This window comes from Jaculus jaculus, chromosome 11 (assembly GCF_020740685.1).
Source record: "Jaculus jaculus isolate mJacJac1 chromosome 11, mJacJac1.mat.Y.cur, whole genome shotgun sequence".
In the NCBI taxonomy this organism is placed as follows: Eukaryota; Metazoa; Chordata; class Mammalia; order Rodentia; family Dipodidae; genus Jaculus; species Jaculus jaculus.
Window position 1 is genome coordinate 94656660 of NC_059112.1, and position 21357 is coordinate 94678016.

Below are 21357 nucleotides of genomic sequence, written 5' to 3' on the forward strand. Positions count from 1 at the left end.
ACACAGACAGGCCAGCTGGGCATGTGGGCTGTTCTGTTCGGGAGAGCAGCCCAGGCTGAAGAGTGCCTATGTGCAGGGCCGCCGAGCCTCTCCTGGGCACAGGAATTATCCCACAGCCCTCCACCCCATCTTGGGGTCCAGCCCCAGGCAACAGATCAAAAGCACTTATGCAAATCAAGCCTACAGCTATGGAGGCTACAGGATCGTCTTCTAGCCAGAGAGATCAAAGGAGACCCTAGTAAGTATTTTCGTTTATGGATTAAAACATGGAAAGAAGCCGAGAGTGGTGGCACACACCTTTAATCCCAGCACTCGGGAGACAGAGGTAGGAGGATCTCCTTGAGTTCGAGGCCACCCTGAGACTACATAGTGAATTCCAGGTTAGCCTGGGCCAGAGTGAGACCCTACCTCGAAAAAACAACAGAAAAATAAACATGGAAAGAACCATTTGAGACGTGGACAGTTGCCCTTGACCCCTACCTGGCCAACGATTCACTTTCTTCTTGCCTGCAAAGGTGGTTGTGATGCCTGGAGCTGTGGCAGCCTTCTTGCAACTATGAGGCAGCAAGACTGGGGACAAATTGCCAATCTAGCTGAGGAAAGCTACAAGAGGAGGAGGAGGAGATGCCCCATGGCCTCACCACCACTGCTGAGCTCTCTCTTCGGATTCTTAATTGGCTGCCTCTAGATTTCAGATTCTGGGCATGACCAAGACGTGGCATCATCCACCATACTTAGCTCATACCAAGACCCTTCTACCAACTATGAACAAGCATACTGGAGCCATTGAAGAGAGGACAGAGGAAGGAAGCGGTCTTTCCAGAGCGGCTTCTGACCTCAGGCCGGTGGAGGCAAGACCAATTCTCCACATCTAGCTCGGAGCACTGTCAACGGTTGCATGGCTGAATGGAACAGGGTGCCCTGTTTCCTGCAATGATGCCATCTTTTGTCACCAGTAGCCCTCCGCTGACATGACCCTCCTCAGAGCCCATTCTGACCCCTCAGATACCATACAGAGAGAGAAAAGATTACGGGCAGGGGTACCCACTATTCCCCACCCACGTCAGCACTTTACAATATACTGGGGATTTTAAAGGCTCTAAGAAATTCTGCAGTGGCAATGCCTGGCTGGCCCAACACTTCCTGGGCCCTTTTCCACGGCCACCAGCTGAACACACGGAGACAGGAGCAGTGGGGACAAAGCCGTGAGCCGCGCCATGGGCCACTGTTTTCCCAAATGACGCTGCAGGCGAGCCGTCTTTCTCCTCTCTACAAATCAAGTTCTAAGGACTGACGGACTCACACGTAGGGCTCAGCTCCCCACCCAACAAAGTCTTCATCAAACCCAAGCTTCCTTCCTTCCTTCCTTCCCTGTCCCAGGTCATGTTTGGCCTGGGCGAACACCTTGCTGTCTCGTGGGTCTAAGGCCTGACTGGAGACCTCCCTACTGAGGAGGTTCTGGGGGCAACATCGGGCAAAGGCCCAGGGGCCCAGGACAGTGTCTAGGAATCTGTCCCCAACCCTGCCACCACCTGCCCTGACCCTGGGTCTGAAGAGTGCTCCTATCTGACATCATTTTATTTTATTTATTAGAAAGAGGGGGAGGGAGAGAATGGGTGCACCAGGGCCTCCAGCCACTGCAAACGAACTCCAGACGCATGTGTCACCTTGTGCATCTGGCTTACGTGGGTCCTGGGGAATTGAACCTGGGTCCTTAGGCTTTGCAGGCAAGCGCCTTAACCACTAAGCCATCTTTCCAGCCCCTGACAGCATTTTGAATTGTTTTGTAAATTTGTGTGTACCTGAGTGTGGTGTATATGCCTCTGGTTACAATGCCTAGAGAACAGGCACGTGTATGCTCGTGCATGGGCGAGGAGAGGTCAGAGGAGCGTCTTGAGCGCCGCCCTCCATCATTCTCCACCTTATATACTGAGACAGGCTCTCTCTCTCGAAGCCAATCTTCACCAATTTAGCTAGTCTAGTTTGCTCCTGGGACTCCCTCGTCTCTGCCTCCCAAACATTGGGATTACAGGCCATCTTCATCCATCATTCGCATGGGCACTGGGGGTCCAAACTCTGATCTTCATGCAGCAATCCCCTTACCAACTGAACCATCTCCCCAGCCTCCTTTTTATTTTTGAGTGTGTGTGTGTGTGTATGTGTGTATGCAGTGCATGCATGTCTATATACATGCTTGTATGTGTATGGGCACATGTGTGTAGGTGCATGTATCCATGCATGTGCCTGTGTGTGTGTGTGGAAACTGGGCGTCAGTATCAGGTGTCTTCTATTGCTTCTGTATATATATTTTTTATTTTTAGTTTTTTAATTTTTATTTATATATTTGATGGAGGGGAGAGAGAGAAGAAGTAAGAGAGGGAGAATGGGCGCACCAGGGCCTCCAGCTGCTGCAAACCAACTCCAGACACATGTGCCCCTTGTGCATCTGGCTAACGTGCGTCCTGGGGAATAGAACCTGGGTCCTTTGGCTTTGCAGGCAAACGCCTTTAACTGCTAAGCCGTTCCTCCAGCCCTTCCATATATTTTAAAAAATATATTTTATTTATTTATTTGAGAGGGACAGAGAGGCAGAGAGAGACTGGGCATGCCAGGTGTCTAGACACTGCAGAACGCCAAACTCATACACCACCTTGTGCACCTGGCTTACGTGGGACCTGGAGAATTGAACCTGGGTCGTTAGGCATCACAGACAAGCACCTCAACTGCTAAGCCATCTCTCTAGCCCCTGTATCATATTTTTATGAGACAGGTCTTTCACTAAACCCAGGATTCACCAAATAGGCTGGACAGCCAGCAACTCTTGGGGCTCCACCTGTCTCTACCTCTCCAGCTCTGGGATTGTAGATGCAAGCTGCCATGCCCAGCCTTTCTGTGGGTACCTGTGATCTGAACACAGATCTTCACATTTATACAACTAGCACTTTACCAGCTGAGCCATCTGGCCAGCCCCTGACCTCATCATCATGAACTTCTACAGCTTGCCTGCGCATGGCTGGCCCCTGAATGCTCTGGGTGAGGGCCACAGCTGCCGGAGGCCACGCACCCCAGTGCTCAGGGATCCCTGACCTAAAGACACCTTGTGGTCCTCAGAGGACTCTTCCCTGCATCCAGAGAGCAAGGCTAAGCTGCTCTCTCAAGAAAAGCCTCACTGGGGCTGGAGAGATGGCTTAGCAGTTAATCGCTTGCCAGTGAAGCCTAAGGACCCTGGTTCAAGGCTCGATTCCCCAGGACCCATGTTAGCCAGATGCACAAGGAGGCGCACCTGTCTGGAGTTTGTTTGCAGTGGACGAAGGCCCTGGTGTGCCCATTCTCTCCCCCTCTCTCTGCCTCTCTCTGTCGCTCTCAAATAAATAATAATTTTTTAAAAAAAATTTTAAGCCTCACTGAGTCAGGACAGCAGCACGTTGGCCTCCCCTCCTAAGCCAACGATGACGTTGTAGAAACAAAAGCTAGATTTTTTTTGTTTGGGGTTTTTTGTTGTCTTTCGAGGTAGGGTCTCACTCTAGCTCAGGCTGACCTGGAATTCACTATATAGTCTCAGGGTGGCCTCGAACTCACAGCAATCCTCTCCTACGTCTGCCTCTCAAGTGCTGAAATAAAAGGCATGCACCGCTACATCCAGAAAACGCCAGACTTTTAACAACTTGTCACCCCCTGTGTGCACTGCTGGACTTTTTAAAGACATGTGTGAGTGTGTGTGTGTGTGTGTGTGTGTGTGTGTGTGTGTGTATGTGCACATGCGTGAGAGAGAGAAAGAGAGAGAGAGAGAGGTGGGAGGTGATATGCCCAAAGAAAAGTAGCTGTATTTATCTCCATTATAGGTGAGGGTTTTTTTTTTTTTTTTCCATTTCTGCAAATCCCTTTCATGGAATTTTGCTTTCTCTTTTTTAACTTTATGTGGGTGAAGGTGCCCACATCATGGCACATATGTGGAGATCTGAGGACAACCTTCAGGTGTTTGTTCTATCCTTCCGCCTTCATGGTCACTTTTTTATTTTTATTTTTTTTGGCTGCTGTATATACACCAGTCTAACTGGCCCATGGGCTTCCACATTCTCTTGGCTCTGCCTTCCATTGCCATAAGCACATTGGGATTACAGATACATGCACCACTTTGCATCCAGCTTTACATGGGTGTTGGGGAATCCAATTCTGGCCGGCAGGGCTCGCAGAGCAAGTGCCGTTAACTGCTGAGCCACCTCCCTAGCCCAGAGCTTTGCTTTTGTTTTGAATCCACTATTCTGTAGAGAAGCTCTACATTTATGGGAGGACTGAGCCGATAGCAGAGTTCTCTATACTCCCCACAACCCTGCTGGAAAATCTCCACTGGTGAGGAACATTTCTTATAAGCAGTGAATTGAAATAGATATGCTATTACACACTGACACCTGCGTCTAGGTTAAAAGTTGACTTCTGGTGTTGTGTATCCTGTGGACTTGGTCACATGCAGATGACATGCAGCCATCATCATATTGCGCAGAGTAGTCTTGCTGTCCTCAAAAATCATCTGGGTTCTACCTGTTCCTCCACCATCCTTGACTTAAAAAATAATTGTTAGTGCTTTTGTTTTTTTAACCTCTCTGGTTTTGCTTTTTACAACAGTCATGTAGTCATATACACTACAGCTCTTCCAGTCAGCTTATTTCACTCAGCCATGCGCATTTAAGGTTCTTCCCTTGGGCTGGGGAGATTGCTCAGTGGTTAAGGTGCTTGCCTGTGAAGCCTAAGGACCCAGGTTTGATTCCCCAGTACGCAAGTTAAGCCAGATGCACAAGGTGGCACATGCATTCAGAGTTTATTTGCAGTAGCTGGAGGACCTGACGCAACCATTCTCTCCTCTCTCTCTCTCTCCCTCTTGCTCTCTTTAATAAATAATTTATTTAAAAAAAGATTTTTGGGGCTAAAGACATGGTTTAGTGGTTAAGGAGCTTGCCTACAAAGCCTAAGAACTCAAGTTCGAAACTCCAGGTCCCAAGTAGCCAGATGCACAGTGAGAGAAGTGCACAATGTCACACATGCACACAAGGGGGCACACATGTCTGGAGTTCATTCACAGTGGCCGAAGGTCCTGGCACACCCATTCTCTCTCTCTCTCTCTCTCTCTGTCTTACTCTCAAAATAAATAATAATAAAAGATTCTTGGGCTGGAGAGATGGTTTAGCAGTTAAGGTACTTGCCTATAAAGCCAAAGGACCCAGGTTCAATTCCCTAGGACCCACGTAAGCAAGATGCACAAGGCAGTGCATAGATATAGAGTTTGTTTGCAGTGGCTGGAGTCCCTGGCACACCCATTCTCTCGTTCTCTATCTAGCCCCCCCCTCAAATAAATAAATGTAAAACAAAATTTTTTTTAAAGAAAATTTTCCCTTGCCCAGCATAGTAGCACATGTCTTTAATCCCAGCACTCAGGAAGCAGAGGTAGGAGGACTGTTGTTAGTTCGAGGCCACCCTGAGACTACATAGTAGCTTCCAGGTCAGCCTGGGATAGAGCGAGACCCTACCTCAAAAAACAACACAAACAAAATAGAATAGAATAAAGCTGTTATAAACATCCATACACAGATTTTTGTGAGGGCATATTTTCACTGCTTTGTGTTTGCATAAGAAAGGAGCTTGTTGGGCTCTACGGTAGGCATGTTTCATTTTGTAATGAAACAGGAGATGAGTGAGCACTGGCCAGACAGGAGCTGCTCTATGTCCTGATCAGCATTTGGAGTAGTCTGTGATCTGGCTTGGGCCATTCTAACAGGGACCTGATGGGATCTCACTGGGGTTGGAATTTTGCATACCCTGGCAACATATGATACTATGTATCTTTTCATGCTTATTGGCCAGATGTGTCTATTTACATCTTTTTTTGTTTGTTTGTTTGTTTTTCAAGGTAGGCTGTCACTTCTAGCTCAGGCTGACCTGGAATTCACTATGTAGTCTCAGGGTGGCCTCAGACTCATAGCGATCCTCCTACCTCTGCCTCCTGAGTGCTGGGATTAAAGGCGTGCGCCACCACGCCTGGCTGTATTTACATCTTTGGCTAATTTTTTTTTATTTATTTATTTTAATTATTTATTTATTTGACAGTGACAGACGCAGAGAGAAGGACAGATAGAGGGAGAGAGAGAGAATGGGCGCGCCAGGGCTTCCAGCCTCTGCAAACGAACTCCAGATGCGTGCGCCCCCTGTGCATCTGGCTAACGTGGGACCTGGGGAACCGAGCCTCGAACCGGGGTCCTTAGGCTTCACAGGCAAGTGCTTAACTGCTAAGCCATCTCTCCAGCCCAATTTTTTATTTATTTTTTATTGACAACTTCCATGAGTGTAACAATATCCCATGGTAATCCCCTCCCTTCCCCCTTCCCCTTTGAAACTCCACTCTTCATCATATCCCCTCCCCCTCTTAATCGGTCTCTCTTTTATTTTGATGTCATCATCTTTTCCTCCTATTATGAGGGTCTTGTGTAGGTAGTGTCAGGCACTGTGAGGTCATGGGCATCCAGGCCATTTTGTGCCTGGAGGAGCACGTTGTAAGGAGTCCTACTCTGCCTTTGGCTCTTACATTCTTTCTGCCACCTCTTCCACAATGGACTCTGAAGGTGTGATAAAGATACTGCAGTGCTGAGCACTCCTGTCACTTCTTCTCAGCACTGTGATGCCTTCTGAGTCATCCCAAGGTCACTGTTTGGCTAATTTTTTAAATGTGGTTGTTTTCTCTTTTTTAATATTTTATTTTATGTTTTTGTTTGTTTTTCAAGGTAGGGTCTCACTCTAGCCCAGGCCGACCTGGAATTCACTATGTAGCCTCAGGATGGCCTCGAACTCACAGTGATCCTCCCACCTCTGCCTCCAGAGTGCTGGTATTAAAGGCGTGAGCCACCATGTCCAGCTTTAATATTTTATTTATATTTATTTATTTGAGAGAGAGAAAGAGGTAGATAGAGAAAATGGGAGAATGGGCATGCCAGGGCCTCCAGACATTGTAAATGAACTCCAGACACATGTACCACCATATGCAACTGGCTTATGTGGGTACTGGGGAACTGAACTTGAGTCCTTATGCTTCACAGGCAAGTGCTGTGACAGCTAAGCCATCTCTCTGGCACCCTGGTTGTTTGTTTTCTTCCTGCCAAGTTTCAAAAGTTCTTTGTGTGACTGGGATAGGAGTCCTTTATCAGATGCATTTGGTCTTCTCAGTCATTCACACACACATTTTTAATTTTAATGAAATTCAGTGTGTCAGTTGACTCCTGACATGGGCTGTGCCTTGGGTGTTGTATCTGAAAAGTCATCGCCAAATGCAAAGTCACCAAGTTTTCCTCCCATCCTCTAGGGGTTTTGTGGTTTGATGCGATCATTTCAGAGGTAATTCTTAGGGAGGGTACAAGCTCTGGGTGCTGTTTGGCCTGGCGGTGTGGACTGTGTGTCCTTCTGCAATGCAGGGACAGACCCAGGGCCTCTGCAGGCATGCTACACTGAGCCACAGCCCTGGAGTTGGATGTCCACTGGTTCCGGCACCATTTGTTTAAAAGACTGTTGAAATACCCCCTTTATCAAAGAGCAGTCGACTTCCTTTGTGTGGGTCTTTTCTGGGCTTTCTATTCTGTCCCGTGGATCCTGTCTACCCTTCCACCAATACCAACTCTGTCTTGATCCTTTTTCTTTTATTCTTCTCCATAAAGAGCTAATACATATTTAATGGAGGCTAACTTAGAGGTAGTAATCCAATACTCCAACAACGAGGAACAGGGTTGGCCTTGAAAACTCTGGGAAGCGAGGACAGCAGCTCTTGGCAGCTCATCAAACGACCCCCCCCCTTCCTCCTCTCGGGTGGGAATCTGCAGGCATGGCTCTAGGGTATCAGTGGTCACACTCAGGTCCTGACTTGCCCCTCAAAACCCCAGCTGCTGCGCTTCATGCCTGGCCCCTCATCTGTAACTGGAACAATGATGCAATGATGGTGGGCTACACCCAGCGCTCGAGGCTCCTCTGTCCACCCCTCAAGTGGGCACTCGGGCTCAGCAATAGCCCCGCCAGGCTCAGCTGGCTCTCCCCGGACAACTCAGGCACAAACAACTGAACGGGTATTTGTTCTGAATGTCTGAAGAGGGTGAATGCAGGTCCTGCTGTGTGCTGGGCTACTGGGAATGTCTGGAAGATTAGCCAGCACTATCCGCCCCCTGCACAAAGAGGTAAACTAAGGTTCTCAGTGGCCAAGTGATTTCCCATTGTCACCCACTGGTCACCTGGCAGGGCCAGAAAGTTTAAAATTCTTGGTGGGATGCTGTGCCTGGCTACAAGCTCGTGAGGCCTTTCTCCTCTGCTGTACGCAGACACTGGGGTCTCACCACAGTCACTGACCCAGGCTGGACCACAAGGGAGACACGGTCACACAACTCAACCCTCTCCTGGCTTAGGTCAAGCTCTCCTCCATTACAGCAGCAACCTGGAGCCCCACGCAGTCACCTTGGACATCCTCCAGCCATGGCCCGAAGCCAGGCCCAAGCCACAAGCCCTGAGAGATGCCCATGGGCACAAAACAGCCACAGAGCGAGCCCGAGCTTTCTGGAAGGTAAGTGCCCAGCTCGGGACAAGCCTAGCGTTGCAGACCAGTTCTGCTGTCCAGACCACAGGTTCACCTTGGCCAGACGGCTGGAAGGATGGATAGAATAAGGAGAAAGACAAGGGGTCACCATACATCCTTATAGTGAAGGCACCGAAAGCTTGGAATCTGTTCCCCTGAGCCTACATGACTACTCAGAGCAGACAGAGCTCCTCCTGACCTGGGGAAGGAACCGCAGGCTTCTGACCTGCAGTCTGGCCAGCAGCCTCCACTGGAGCTCAGACCCAAGGGGCAGCTCTTGCTCCCCATTAGGCCTGCCTTTAGCCACAGACAAGACACTCAAGTCAAAGTTAAGCATGCTCCAAGCCAAGACCTATGCCCCTCTCAAATGTGCATTTCCTGCGTCCCGCCAGCCCAGATTCCTCCCATCGCCCCCATTCCTACCATCACCTTCAAATCCAGCAATGTAAACCTGTACTTTCTGCAAACAAACACCAGACACGTGCACCTTATTTTTTATTTTTATTTTTATTTTTTTGCATCTGGCTTATGTGGATGGCTTGGGAATTGAACCTGGGCAGGCAGGCTTTGCAAACAAATGCTTTTAACCACTGAGTCATCTTCCTAGCCCAAACCTGTACTTTCTACGTTCAAATGCACCTGGAGGCCATTTGAACCCCCCCCCACCCCCGCCATGGTAATCTGGCTGGTTCTCTGCCCTTTTGTGTCCCTAACTAACTCCAGGCAGTTGGAGGACCCCTGTCAAATCCTAGTTGAGGGCCAAAGAGATGGCTTAGCGGTTAAGCGCTTGCCTGTGAAGCCTAAGGACCCAGGTTCGAGGCTTGATTCTCCAGGACCCACGTTAGTGAGATGCACCAGGGGGCGCACGCATCTGGAGTTCATTTGCAGTGGCTGGAGGCCATGGCGTGCCCATTCTCTTTCTCTCTCTTTCCCCCTCCCCTCTCTCTCTGTCGCTCTCAAATAAATAAATAAAAACAAAACAAAAAAAAATTTTAAATCCTAGTTAACTTCCACCCTCCCTAAGCTCAGAATTCCTCACCCTGGTTCCCGGATCTCAGGGAAGGAAGCCCTGACCACACCCCCAGGCCATCCAAGAGGTTGACATGGGACTTCCAGGCAGCACTCCCTCCTGCAGCACGGAGTCTAACCCCAGAGCCTCCGCACAATTGCCTCGACCTCCCAGTCCAAGCAGCTCACTCCCATCTCCTGCAGGCCTTCCCCCGAGGACCTGCATAACCCGCTGAGGCATTCCCCGGACCTGATGACATGTTCCTACATCTGTCACCCAGAGTCATGATCTCTCCTATGCACTGTGATGCCCCCAGGCCCGAGAGCAGGGAACAGACTTGCTCCCTCGCTTCCTCTTGATCTTACCTTCTGGCTCACAGTTCATCCACAGACACTTTACCCACATGAAGGTAAGCTCTGACCACCCTAGAAACACCAGGTCACTTGGGACCCACAAAGGCAGCAAGGACCCCACCTGCACAGGAAAGGCCTTCAGGGGTGCTAGGGTGGTCTTCCAAAGCATGAGTCTCCATGAATAACACCCACTCTCACACGATGGCAACTAGACACTATGTTGAGCATCTGGTCACGGTGTGAGCTGGGAACACACAACTCTTCCAACATGCTTTCACAGCAACAGGCCCCACCAAGCCTCAGGGCTTACCCAACTTCAAGTGACCGAGTACTCGGAAGCCCATAATGGCCTCAGCTATTTGTGGGACCCTGTAATCCCCCAGCCCAGGTCCTCACTGTCCAGGCTCACCCTGTCTTTGGTGCAGCTTTCCCATGTCGTCTTAGTTCCATGAAACTTCTTCATGTCCCCAACTCGCCTGTGATCCTGTCCAAATCTTGGTGTTTAGTCCATCCACACCTGGCCTGTCTGGTGTCCTTGAGACCGCATCTAGATTACCTGGGCCTCAATCTTATCTCCGGACCACCATGCTCATGTTTTTATTGTTGTTTTGTTTGTTTTTGGTGTTTCGAGATATGGTCTTGTTCTATCTAGCCCAGGCTGACCTGGAATTCACTATGGAGTCTCAGTCTGGTCTCAAACTCACAGTGATCCTCCCACCTCTGCCTCCCGAGTGCTGGGATTAAAGGCGTGTGTCACCATGCCTGGCCACTGTGTTCATGTTTAACATAGGGAAAGCAAAGACCATGACGGCTGCTCGGCTGCCTGGCCAATGCTTATCAGACTTTATGCAGATGGAAAGGACATGGATTCAGCCACTTTCCCACCCTTCTCATTGGTCCCAGGAGCAGTGAAAACTCCAGCTCAGAGACAGCAGTTCAAACAAACAGCAAGTGCAATTTTGACCCCACCTGTGAGCCTGGCCCTCTCTGGGGTCTCAGAAGGGCAACAGAGCTGTGCCTTGAATCACATAGCAACCTGGCCTTGAATCAGGCTCAGCCAAGCAGGATCATCGATCTGCCTCCAAAAGGGAATGAGCCACATGCGTGACACCTGCCCACGCCCTGCCCACTCCGGGTGGCCACAGCCTGGAGTACCCACCACCATTGCCAACCACATGGCTCACCACACACACACAGAACTCAAGACACCGCTCAGGACCAGGAGGGTTCCCAAAGTCATTCTGGCAGCCGCGGGCAACCTTCGCCACCCACCAAACCACAACCGCGTTCAGCACGCAGCAAGGACGCGGGCTCGGTGCTGCCGTCTGACCAACTTTCAATTACAGCTCTTCCAACAGAATTAGACACTTAGGAGATTAAAAAAAAAAAAAAAAAAAAAGGCACCAGCAGTCAGGTAACCACCAGCCAAATCAGGCCAAACCTTCCCAGGATGTCCTGTCCCTGCAAGTAGGCTCTGAGCTAGGATGGTGGCCTCTCGTCCCACAACACAGGGTCAGGAATGAGGGCATGTGACGCAATGGCCATTCTTCCCGCATGAGACCATCAGACAAACCCTTGGGCTCTCGAGGCCATAGGCCCAAGGCATACCTCACCTGGGTCCCCCAAAGCCAGGGAAGAACCGCCACCCCCCAACACCCGCGATGGAAAGACTGACAAGTCCCAGGGCAGTCTTCCAAGGCATGAGCCGGACAGGTGAGCCTCCCTGGGTCACACTAGCTCCCACACGCTGGCGGCTGAGCAGCACACTGAGAACGTGGTCAGGGTGTGAGTTAGGAACACGGGGCCCCTTCGAGCAAGCCATCGCTACCCCACCTCTGCTACCGGAGGACCCAGGGGAATCCGTCTTCTCTGTCTCTGGCAAGCAGGGTTCATTCAGGCAGGAAGGCCGGGACGAGAAGCCCCGTACCCCAACCTCCTTTACACTCTCATCACTCTGCTGGGATCCAGCAGGCGCTCTGAGCAGAGCACCAAAGACTGAGCATCTCCACGAGGTAGTGGGACCTTACACACACACACACACACACCCCAGAGGCACAGCTCCACCCCCTGCAAGCACCTTCATAGCACAGTTCCAGCCCTCCTACAGCAGCCAACAGCAACATCCAGTGGGAGACAGTGGCCCAGAAGGCCCAAGACTCCGAACCTCCTGAAAGCTACAAACATGAACGGGGAGGAGTTGGTATCAGTACGGGGCAAAAAAACACTCTCTCTCCCAGGTCTTCAAGAAACACACAGCAGGAGCAGGGAAGGCCAGAGGAGATCCACAAGCCACCCCCAACGGGCTTCTGAACGATGGCAGTTCCGGGGTGGGCTGCATTTTCTTCGAGATCTACAGGCGGCAGGTAGGAGGAGGCGCTGAGTCATACGGGACAGTGTAGATCCAGCTACCCGGCTAGCAAGGGAAGACACACAAGCCCATCACCCAAGGAGGAGGGAGCGAGGCTCTGCTGCCCACAGGTTATAGCTGTGCACGGGACAGCTGAGCCATTGCTTTGCTGTGGCCGCAGAAAAACTGGAACTTCGCTCACTGCTCTGCCATGCCTCAACCAGGCCCTATCTCATCACGGTGCTATGATCAAGTCATATGCCAGGCATGTCTTAAGCTAGAGGAGGGCCTTGCAGAAGGTCAGGCAGAGAGGCCCAGGCTGACTCCAAACCAGCCCTGAGAGCAACCACACTAGCCACAGCAGGCAGGCAGCCGTGAGTGGACAGGTAGTCCAATCTGCCCTACATGCTATCTAACGGGGCAAAGATGACAGGACCAGAGCTGGCCGGTGATGGCCAAGAACCATGGGAAAGAGGGAGAGAAAATGAGCACAAGGGGCTGGAAAGATGGCTTAGCGGTTAAGTCATTCACTTGTCTGCGAAGCCTAAGGACCCAGGTCTGATTCCCCAGTACTCACATAAACCAGATGTTGGCACATGCATCTAGAGTTTGCAGCGGCTGGAGGCCCTGGCATACCCATTCTTTCTCTCTCTCAAATAAATAAATAAAATATTTTTTAAGAAGATGAAAACAGATGGGATTGAGGAGGGGTTGTTTCCTTCCTGGTTACTGTAACAGGATCTAGTAGCAAAAGTTCATTCAAAAGACAAATGAGGGCTGGAGAGATGGCTTAGCGGTTAAGCGCTTGCCTGTGAAGCCTAAGGACCCCGGTTCGAGGCTCGGTTCCCCAGGTCCCACGTTAGCCAGATGCACAAGGGGGCGCACACGTCTGGAGTTCGTTTGTAGAGGCTGGAAGCCTTGGTGCGTCCATTCTCTCTCTCTCCCTCTATCTGTCTTTCTCTCTGTGTCTGTCGCTCTCAAATAAATAAATAATTAATTAAAAAAAAAAAAGACAAATGAGCAGGGTGCGGTGGCACACGCTCTTAATCCCAGCACACAGGAAGCTGAGGTAGTAGGATTGCGGTGAGTTCCAGTCCAGTGTGGGCTACAGACTAAGTTGTAGGACAGCCTGGGCTACATCATGAGTTACAGAACAACATGGGCTACAGCAAAACTCTGACTTAAAAAACAAAAGACAAACAAACAAAGATAAGTGACAGGAAGAAATATTTTCAAACATAGCTTTTCCTGAAGGAAAAAAAAAAAACAAAAAACACACAGTTCAAGCTCCTGTTTGGGATATCTAGAATGTAGATAGATATCTCTTTGCCCTGGTATAGCAGAAGCATAGACTGCTTTGCCTGTCGAGCTCTTTCAACACCAAGTCATTGAAGGGAACCCGATGTCCTCTAAGGCCCTCACACGGCCCATGACTGAGGTGTTTCTGCCCCTTGGCAGGGTACCCTGGAAACAGACCACGAGTACAGCACTTCTCGGGGTTGGCTAAATGGGCTCACTAAGGGTGAGAAAAGGAAGAGCAATCCAACAGGCACCTGGGTAGGTAAACCAAGGCCATCTGAGTGTCCAGGGAGGGAGACAGACTTGGAGAAGAAGCCCACCAAACTCCCCTGGCTAGCATCCCCTCCCCTCCACTGTGCCAACCCAGAATCCCAAGAACTCTCCTCCATGTCCGGAGACACTGGGAACAAACATTTCACCCAGTAAACAAAGAGGGGCCCCCTCTCAGGCCCACAGCCAGCATATCTGCCACCCTCCCCGTGCCAGGGAACCCTTCACTGCAGCTTCCCTCTTCCAGCCTGTGCCCTAATCTGAGAGAAGGGCTATAAAATCACTGCTGCCCATCCAATCCCACTGAGCCCAGGACACTACATGGGGTCCATTAGGTGCCCTCCCCATGGCTCTACATAGCCAGCCTATATACCCCAGAAGAGTACCCTGCCACCCGATCCTGTGACACACCAGCCACCTCCTGGAGGGTGACTCAAGAGGGATCCCATATACCCACTGTCACTCTGGTTTGTGGTGTGGAGGCTTTCAGTACAGCCCACAACAGATTCTCGCCCAGGGGACTCTTTCTTCTAAGGTAGTCCAGACCCCTGTCATATAGTAATACCCTTCCACAGCAGCCCAGGCAGAGAGAGATGACTCCATACAATGCCGATCAGCCCAAAGCAAATGTAAACAGTTTCTTTCACAGAGGGAGGTGTGAGGTCAGTTTCCCTACCTGCAGGGGAGGGGCAGAAACCCCCAAGCAAGGACAGCACTATAATCCAGAATCCATTTGACTCCTACCTAGAGCCAAGGATCAAAAGACCCTTGGCCACAGGCCAGGCCCCGCCCCCCTACTGCCCGGGCCTACGGAGAGGGCAAACAGGCTTGCCTTGCCTTAAAGGGAAGGGGAATTAGCATTGCCTCTGCAATGCCTCAGCCAGATCAGCAGGCCTGGACTACCCGAGTTCTAGCTCACACATCCAGTCTGCTGTAGCACCCTGCTCTGTCCTCCACCCTCAGGGACATTCCACAGTGGCAGCCCCAGCGGGTGCTCAGGGAGCCACACTGGTCGCCTGGCAAGAGCAGGAAAGTGGGGAAGCCAAGAATTGTGCCGTTCTCCAGAACCAAGAATCATCTCACCCTTTCCAGACCCACCCTCTTCTCTGCCTTCTCATGCAGCAGTAAGAGTGGGCAAACTCCAGGATGCCAAGCCATGGACCCTGCCCACCTCGCCACCCCCATCCCGGCCAGTTCTGCACGATCAAGGCTCTCCGGGGGCTGTAAGGGGGAAAGGAAACCCCTCTGCTCCTGCTGAAGGTCCCCGAAGGACACCAATGACCCTATCATGCAGACACATTTCCAAGACAGAAAGAACCAAGGGGCAGCGTGGAGTCAAGGCCTCTGGAGCTCTTTGTCTCAAAAAGGTTGATGACATGTCAACACTTCCCAAATGAACCCACCTTGTACACACATGCAGGGCACCCTGCAGGGGCTGAGGACAAAGCACCTGAATCCTATGCCTGAGCCAAGAAAAATATATGCAGGCACCCTGCAGTGTGGCCAGCACCCCTGGCACCTTCTGCCCTGGCTCACCCAACTTGCATCAACCCTGGAAGGCTGGCTAGGCTAACTTTACAGGCCAGCGGGTAGGCTTACACCTCCAAAGAGCATTCTCCCAACCGGCCCCTGCCTGACAGCTGCCCCTCCCTCCCAGCAAGGGGGGGGCCTATAAACACCCCCTGTGACAGGAGCTGCCTCCTCTTCCAAGGCTGGCCCAGGACAGCTAGGGTTGCGGTTTATATAATCTTCAGGGCCAGGGCTGACACAGCTAACGTGAGGGCAAGGTTATGAAAAATGCATGCCAGAGCCTCTGCACCCAAAAATGAAAAGAAGGAAGGAGGCAGAGAGGGAGAGAAGAAAAAGAGGAAAGGAAAAAAGGAAGAGGGACGAAGGGAGGGAAGGAAGAAAGGACCAGAAAGGAGGGAAGAGAGAGAGAAGAAAGGAAGAGGAGAGGGAGGGAGAGAGAGAGAAAGAGAAAGAAAGGAGGAAGAGAAAAAAGAGAGAGAAGGGCAGAGAACACAATAGGCATCTTGCTGTAACACCTCATTTCTAAACAGAGTTCCTAGTGCTCTAAGAGGCTGCTCACAGGGCTTCCAGGCCCAGGTCAGCAGGGCCCAGGGTCGCACTAGGCACCACCGCTGAGTCAGAGGAAGCCCCTGCAGGCACGTGCAGCGATCACACCCACATGTTGCAGGACACAGGAAGATGCTAATTTAAGGACCGCTCAGAGCTTCCAAGCCACCCTAGAAGGATCTAGACACAGCCTTCTAACCCCCTGGGTGCTTCAGGGTCTGCTAGGCCAGCAAAGTGAGGTCTGAGGCTCTCTACAAAGAGCAGGGGCCGAAAGAACCTCCACTGCTCCCTCTCCAATGCCCGCCCCCCCCCCCTCACAACTCACAACCGGGCACACTTAAGTACAGCATACACCCCGCCTTGACCTCCAGGGCCAACAAACCTCAACCGGCGCACAAGCCCAGAAACGACCCAAGCCAGGCCACCCACATGCCGGGTGCGGGTCCTACCAGCCACCCATACAGATGGTGACACACTGATCCGCCACTAACGACGTCCCCAAGGCTGCCTAAGGCCCTGCACAGGAACAAGGACGCACCCAAGGACGCATTCTCTGGCAGCCCACCTTGGGGCCCGCAGACCTCACCTGCAGTTCACACCAGGCCACCTCCACCCAGGTCTCCGTGTCAAGCCCTTTGTAGACGGTCTTGAAAGAGCCCCGGCCCAGCTCTATGTCAAACTTGAGGAAGCGGCCGTCCAGGGAGGTGGCCACGGCCTTGAGATCGTCCTCGTCGTCCTCTTCCTCCTCGGGCTCATCTTTGCGAGCCCGCCCGGGCTCCGGCTTGGCTTCGGTGGCGGCTCCAGCGTTGTCCGGTGTAGCAGCAGCAGCAGCCGCCGCCGCCGCCGCCTCCTCCGCCTCCTTCTCCTGCCGAGGGCCGCCGTCGGGGACAGGCGCGGCTAAGGCTGCGGCAGTGGCGGTGACGGGATCCCGGCTAGGCTCCTGCGCTCCCGTGGGCTCTGGGCCGGGGTCCGAAGGGCTACCCGGGGCACCGGGCGGCGCGGCGGGCGCAGAGGGCGCAGGAGCGGCGGGGCGGCCCCGGGCGCGCTCCGCGATGAGGCGGCGCGTCTTGCAAAGCAGCAGCACCCGGCGCTGCAGGGGCTGCGGGGGCTGAACGCTGGGCGCCTCGGCCGCCTCCAGGCCCGGCGGCTCCTCCTGATCCGACTCCACCACCACGCTGCGCCGTAGAAAGCGCTGGGGCCCGAGCCGCGCCGCCCTCGCCCGCGGCTCCGCCATGCCCGTGGACCCCGGGCCGCGCCCGGCCTCCATCAGCGCGCCGGGGGCGTCTCGGCGGCCGCCATCGCCGTCCATCTCTGCGGGCCAAGGACACACAGGCCCCGCGTGAGCGCCAGCCCCGCCGCACCTGCCCCGGAGCCGCGGGAGGAGACAGCGCCGCCCCCAAAGGCCCCGCACCCTGCCCAGTGGAGGTGGCCTTGCCGGGTCGTGTCCGCGCCCTGGGGTGGGGGATAGGGATCCAGAGAGACGGGGATGCGGACGGCGCTCGGAGGCTCGGCTTGGGAGGGGATGCCGTGCCCTGCTGAGCTCCCCCACCCCACCCCCCGGCTGCCAAGAGGGCCTGTCCGGAGCTGTCCCCGGGACCCTAGGAGAGAGGACCTGCTGGGTGTCCCCGGTGGCCTGGAGGGGAAAGAGAAGGGGCCAGGTGGCTAGGGAAACGGGGCCCGTGTCTACGGGTCAAGCCCGGTCCAGGAAGGGGATCCGCTGGGCTATCCCGCGGAAGGTTGCAGAGGGGACAGAGCCCCGGGGCCCGGGGAGCAGGGAAGGGGAGCCCCGGCCAGGCGCCAGCTCCACAAAGGACGCGGGCCCCGGGTGCGCGGGGAGGGGGCTGCGGCGGCGCTGCGCGCACACAAAGGCCGCGAGCGGGAGGGCTCGGCACTCACAGGACGAGCGGGCGCCGTCCATGCCCGCGGCCGGCTGGCCTGGGCGAGGGAAGCGGGCGAGGCCGTGCTCGGGTGACCGGAGTCCGCGCTCGGGGACCGGGATCTGAGCCGGGGAGGGATCCACGCTAGGGCGGGGGTAGGGTGGTGGCGGCGGCGCTGCACCGCTCCTGCGTGCCGGTCCCTGGGGCCGAGGCGCTGCGGGGCCGCGCTCCCGCGTGCTCCTGCCGGGTCCGCGCGTCTCCGCTCCCGCACCGGCTCCGACCCGGCGCGCGGGGAGGGCGGGGCCTCCGTTCGTCCCGCCCCCACCCTGGCCGGCGCGTGGGGCGGGGTCTGGCACGCCTACCTGGCGGTGGCACAGAACCACCACCTGCGGAGCCGTGGTTTCCCCCCCCCCCCATCGCCACCACCCGCGGCTCCCTCTCCAAGACGGCTCCTGGCTCGGAAGCCCTTTGGAAACGCTGCGCCGGACCGCGGACCAAGGAGGACCCCATTTTCCAGGGAGTTGGCAGCAAGCAGCATCTTGCCTCGGCGTGCCTTAGACAGAACTCCGGACGCCAGAGCCTATGCCATGCCATACCAGAACAGAATGGATAGACCACCCCCCTCGCCCCCCGCGCTGTCCCTAACTCCAGGAGACCAAGCCGTGCTGAGCACAGTCAGGGATTGGAGCGTCCTTCCTGCCCTCGCTGTGCTCACAGGATGCAGGACTTTACTGTTAACCCGCGAGTCCATTTTCCAATAAGCAAACGCACAAATCAGAAGTTACCTGCCCTGATCAGTGTGGCGACCCAGGCCTGTAATCCCAGGCCTAGAGAAGCTGAAAGTCCAGGAGTTAGAGGGTTGGAGATTATCATGGATAATATAGGGAGTCCTGTTAAAAAAAAAAAAATCTTCTCTAAATCTCAGAAGTCGGAAGACATAGGCTGTCCTTTGACACCTTGGCTGGAGACATGGAGAGGCTACCAGAAACTTCTTCACCCAAAATGTTCTTCCCCAACTTCTGTTGCTTTCCCGGCTGTCCTTGAGGGGCTAGCATGCTCTCTCTCTCTCTCTCTCTCTCAACTCCTTGCTCTCTCTGCTCACCTCCTACAGACAAGCCCTTAGGCACCTCTGAGCCCAACTGGGGGGAGGCGGTGACTCCTAATTTCTGAGCTGCTCCAAGTACCATACTGAACCACGCCTCACTCCTCCACGACCTGTGTCACAGCCATTGGACCAGCTTCCAGCTAAAGAAACCAAGACCCAAGGAAGATGCCAGAACGTTCTTAATTTTCATCCCCACCCCACCCCTAGGGTGTCGCCCTGTCCGATATATATGTAATTGTTGAAAGATGAAGGTATTCCCAAGGGCTGCTGGCACGGAATCCTTCGACACAAGCAGCTCATGTGATATAAAAGCCAGCAGAGCAGATGCCACGCCTTCCAATTAGAGGCAAGCATGTGTTAACGGGACTGTTACCCAAGGTGGCAGGACTTCCTGAGCCCTGCTGGGGGTGGGGGTGCGTGATGGTGCCAGCTGGAAGCAGCCAAGGAAGGCTGGTGTTCAGATCCCTTTCTAGGTCGGGGCTGGGTGATGGTTTGTGGTCCCCTGAAGTGGGCAATACTGGGATTAATTATGTGACAGAAATTGACAACCATCTCCGTTTAGGATGATCTTCACCCCTACCCCACCTCCACACACACACACCAGAGACCTGATGGTTAAATAGAGGGGCAGATGCCTATTAATTGATATTATCGGATTCCACCTCGACCTTGGGAGTCACGCAGAGCTTAGAACCCGCCCAAGCAGGAAGCGGAGCTGCAAGCACAAGCTCTGTGGGACCAAGTGGCCCTGGGGACAGGATTCCAGATGTACCTCCCAGGGAAGAGTTTCCACACAGAGGCAGAGGGTGGGTGGAAATCCTTCCACTGTGCCCCAGGAGGCCAAAGACTCCTTAGCTGCACACTCCACATCCTGAGCATTCAATAGACTGGCCAATTCTGTCAGGAGTCAACCAGTCCAGCAAAGGGTTTCTGCGTCCAGGCCTATCCACGGTGTATGCGTTCAGGCCTCTGCCAGGGAAGACTATGGTGGGACCCAGCATGCTACAGTCCCAGTGCACAACCGTTTTTTCTTCTTCCTGCTCCCACAGGACACAGTGGCAGCATGTGGCTTTCTAGTGGCTGGTGATGGAGATGACCAGCCATTCTCGACAACACTCTGGATGAGTGTCACATACTGGTCCATGCCCGTAATCCCAGCACTCGGAGGCAGGTGCAGAAAGAGTGCCACAAGTTTGAGGCAAGTCTCGTCTACATAATGAGTTCTAGGCCAGCCAGGGCTTTATCATGAGACCCTGGCTTAAAAAAAAAAAAAAATGTCTGGGCCGGGCGTGGTGGCGCACGCCTTTAATCCCAGCACTCTCGGGAGGCAGGTAGAGGTAGGAGGATCACCGTGAGTTAGAGGCCACCCTGAGACTACATAGTGAATTCCAGGTCAGCCTGAGCCAGAGCAAGACCCTACCTTGGAAAACATATACAGACATATATACATACGTACATATATATATATGTGTGTGTGTGTGTGTGTGTGTGTGTGTATATATATATATGTATACACACACACACACACACACACACATATATTTGGGCAGATGGCTCCATATAAAAAAAGCTCTTGCCACAGAAGCATGAGTACCTGAGTTTGGCTCCTGAGAAGCCATGGCAAGCCAGACTGCAAGCACTGAAGTCCGCAATCCCAGCAAACCTAGGGCAAGAAGGGAGGCAAAGATAGGACAACTGCCCAGAAGCTCATGGGCCAGCTAATCTGGCCAATGCAATGGAGAACAAGAGACCCTGCCTCAAAGAAAGGTGGGAAGTGAAGACCAACGCACCAAGCTGTCCTCCAGCCTCTGCACGCATGCCACAGCAGGCGTGTCCCTATGCTCACACGCATACACAAGAAAGAAAGAAAGTAAGAAAGAAAGAAAGAAAAGAAAAGAATAAACAATGCATGCAGCTGCTGCCTACTCACACTCATAGAGTATGTGGGAAAGTATGGCTCCACCTACAAATGAGAGGGGCAGTCCAGGCTGGGAGGACAGGAAGAGCTGTCTGACAATGCTCTCTGAACCCCTGGGGTAATTTTACCCAGCCCTACTTACTCACTCCGCATGATGGAGAGCTCACTCCCCATGCTAGCAGCTGCGGCCGTTGGAATCCGCAGCTACGGGGCTGCTGAAACGAGGAGACTCGATCGTTGTGCCCATCCACAGATGAGCAGCCTGAGGACAGGAGACAAGGGCTTCATCTGCACGGGGCAGGCGTGCTTTGCAGGTGCCACTGCCAGCATCTACAGGCAGATGTCATTGGCCTCTTTGCAAGGAGACTCAAGCTGACTTAGAAGCAGCCCTGGGATTCCAGTAGATGGAGCCCAAGGGGTCCCTTGTAGAAAACTTGGAAGCCAGGAATTCACCACGCGCCCTGATCCAGGTCACTGGACATTCTCTGAGCCTCGGCCTCCTTGACT

At 53.4% G+C, this 21357-nt stretch overlaps 1 protein-coding gene across 14 annotated transcripts in view; it reads right to left on the reverse strand.

The window, feature by feature from the left end:
• The window catches only part of Wnk2 (WNK lysine deficient protein kinase 2), a 141732-nt gene extending 124473 nt beyond the window's left edge, over positions 1–17259 (reverse strand). For all 14 annotated transcript variants that reach the window (XM_045161541.1, XM_045161547.1, XM_045161546.1 and 11 more), the window contains exon 1: positions 16537–17259. In XM_045161541.1, the coding sequence (XP_045017476.1) occupies positions 16537–17259 (723 nt within the window). The remainder of the gene's footprint in view (positions 1–16536) is intronic.
• Between the last annotated feature and the right edge of the window lie 4098 nt (positions 17260–21357).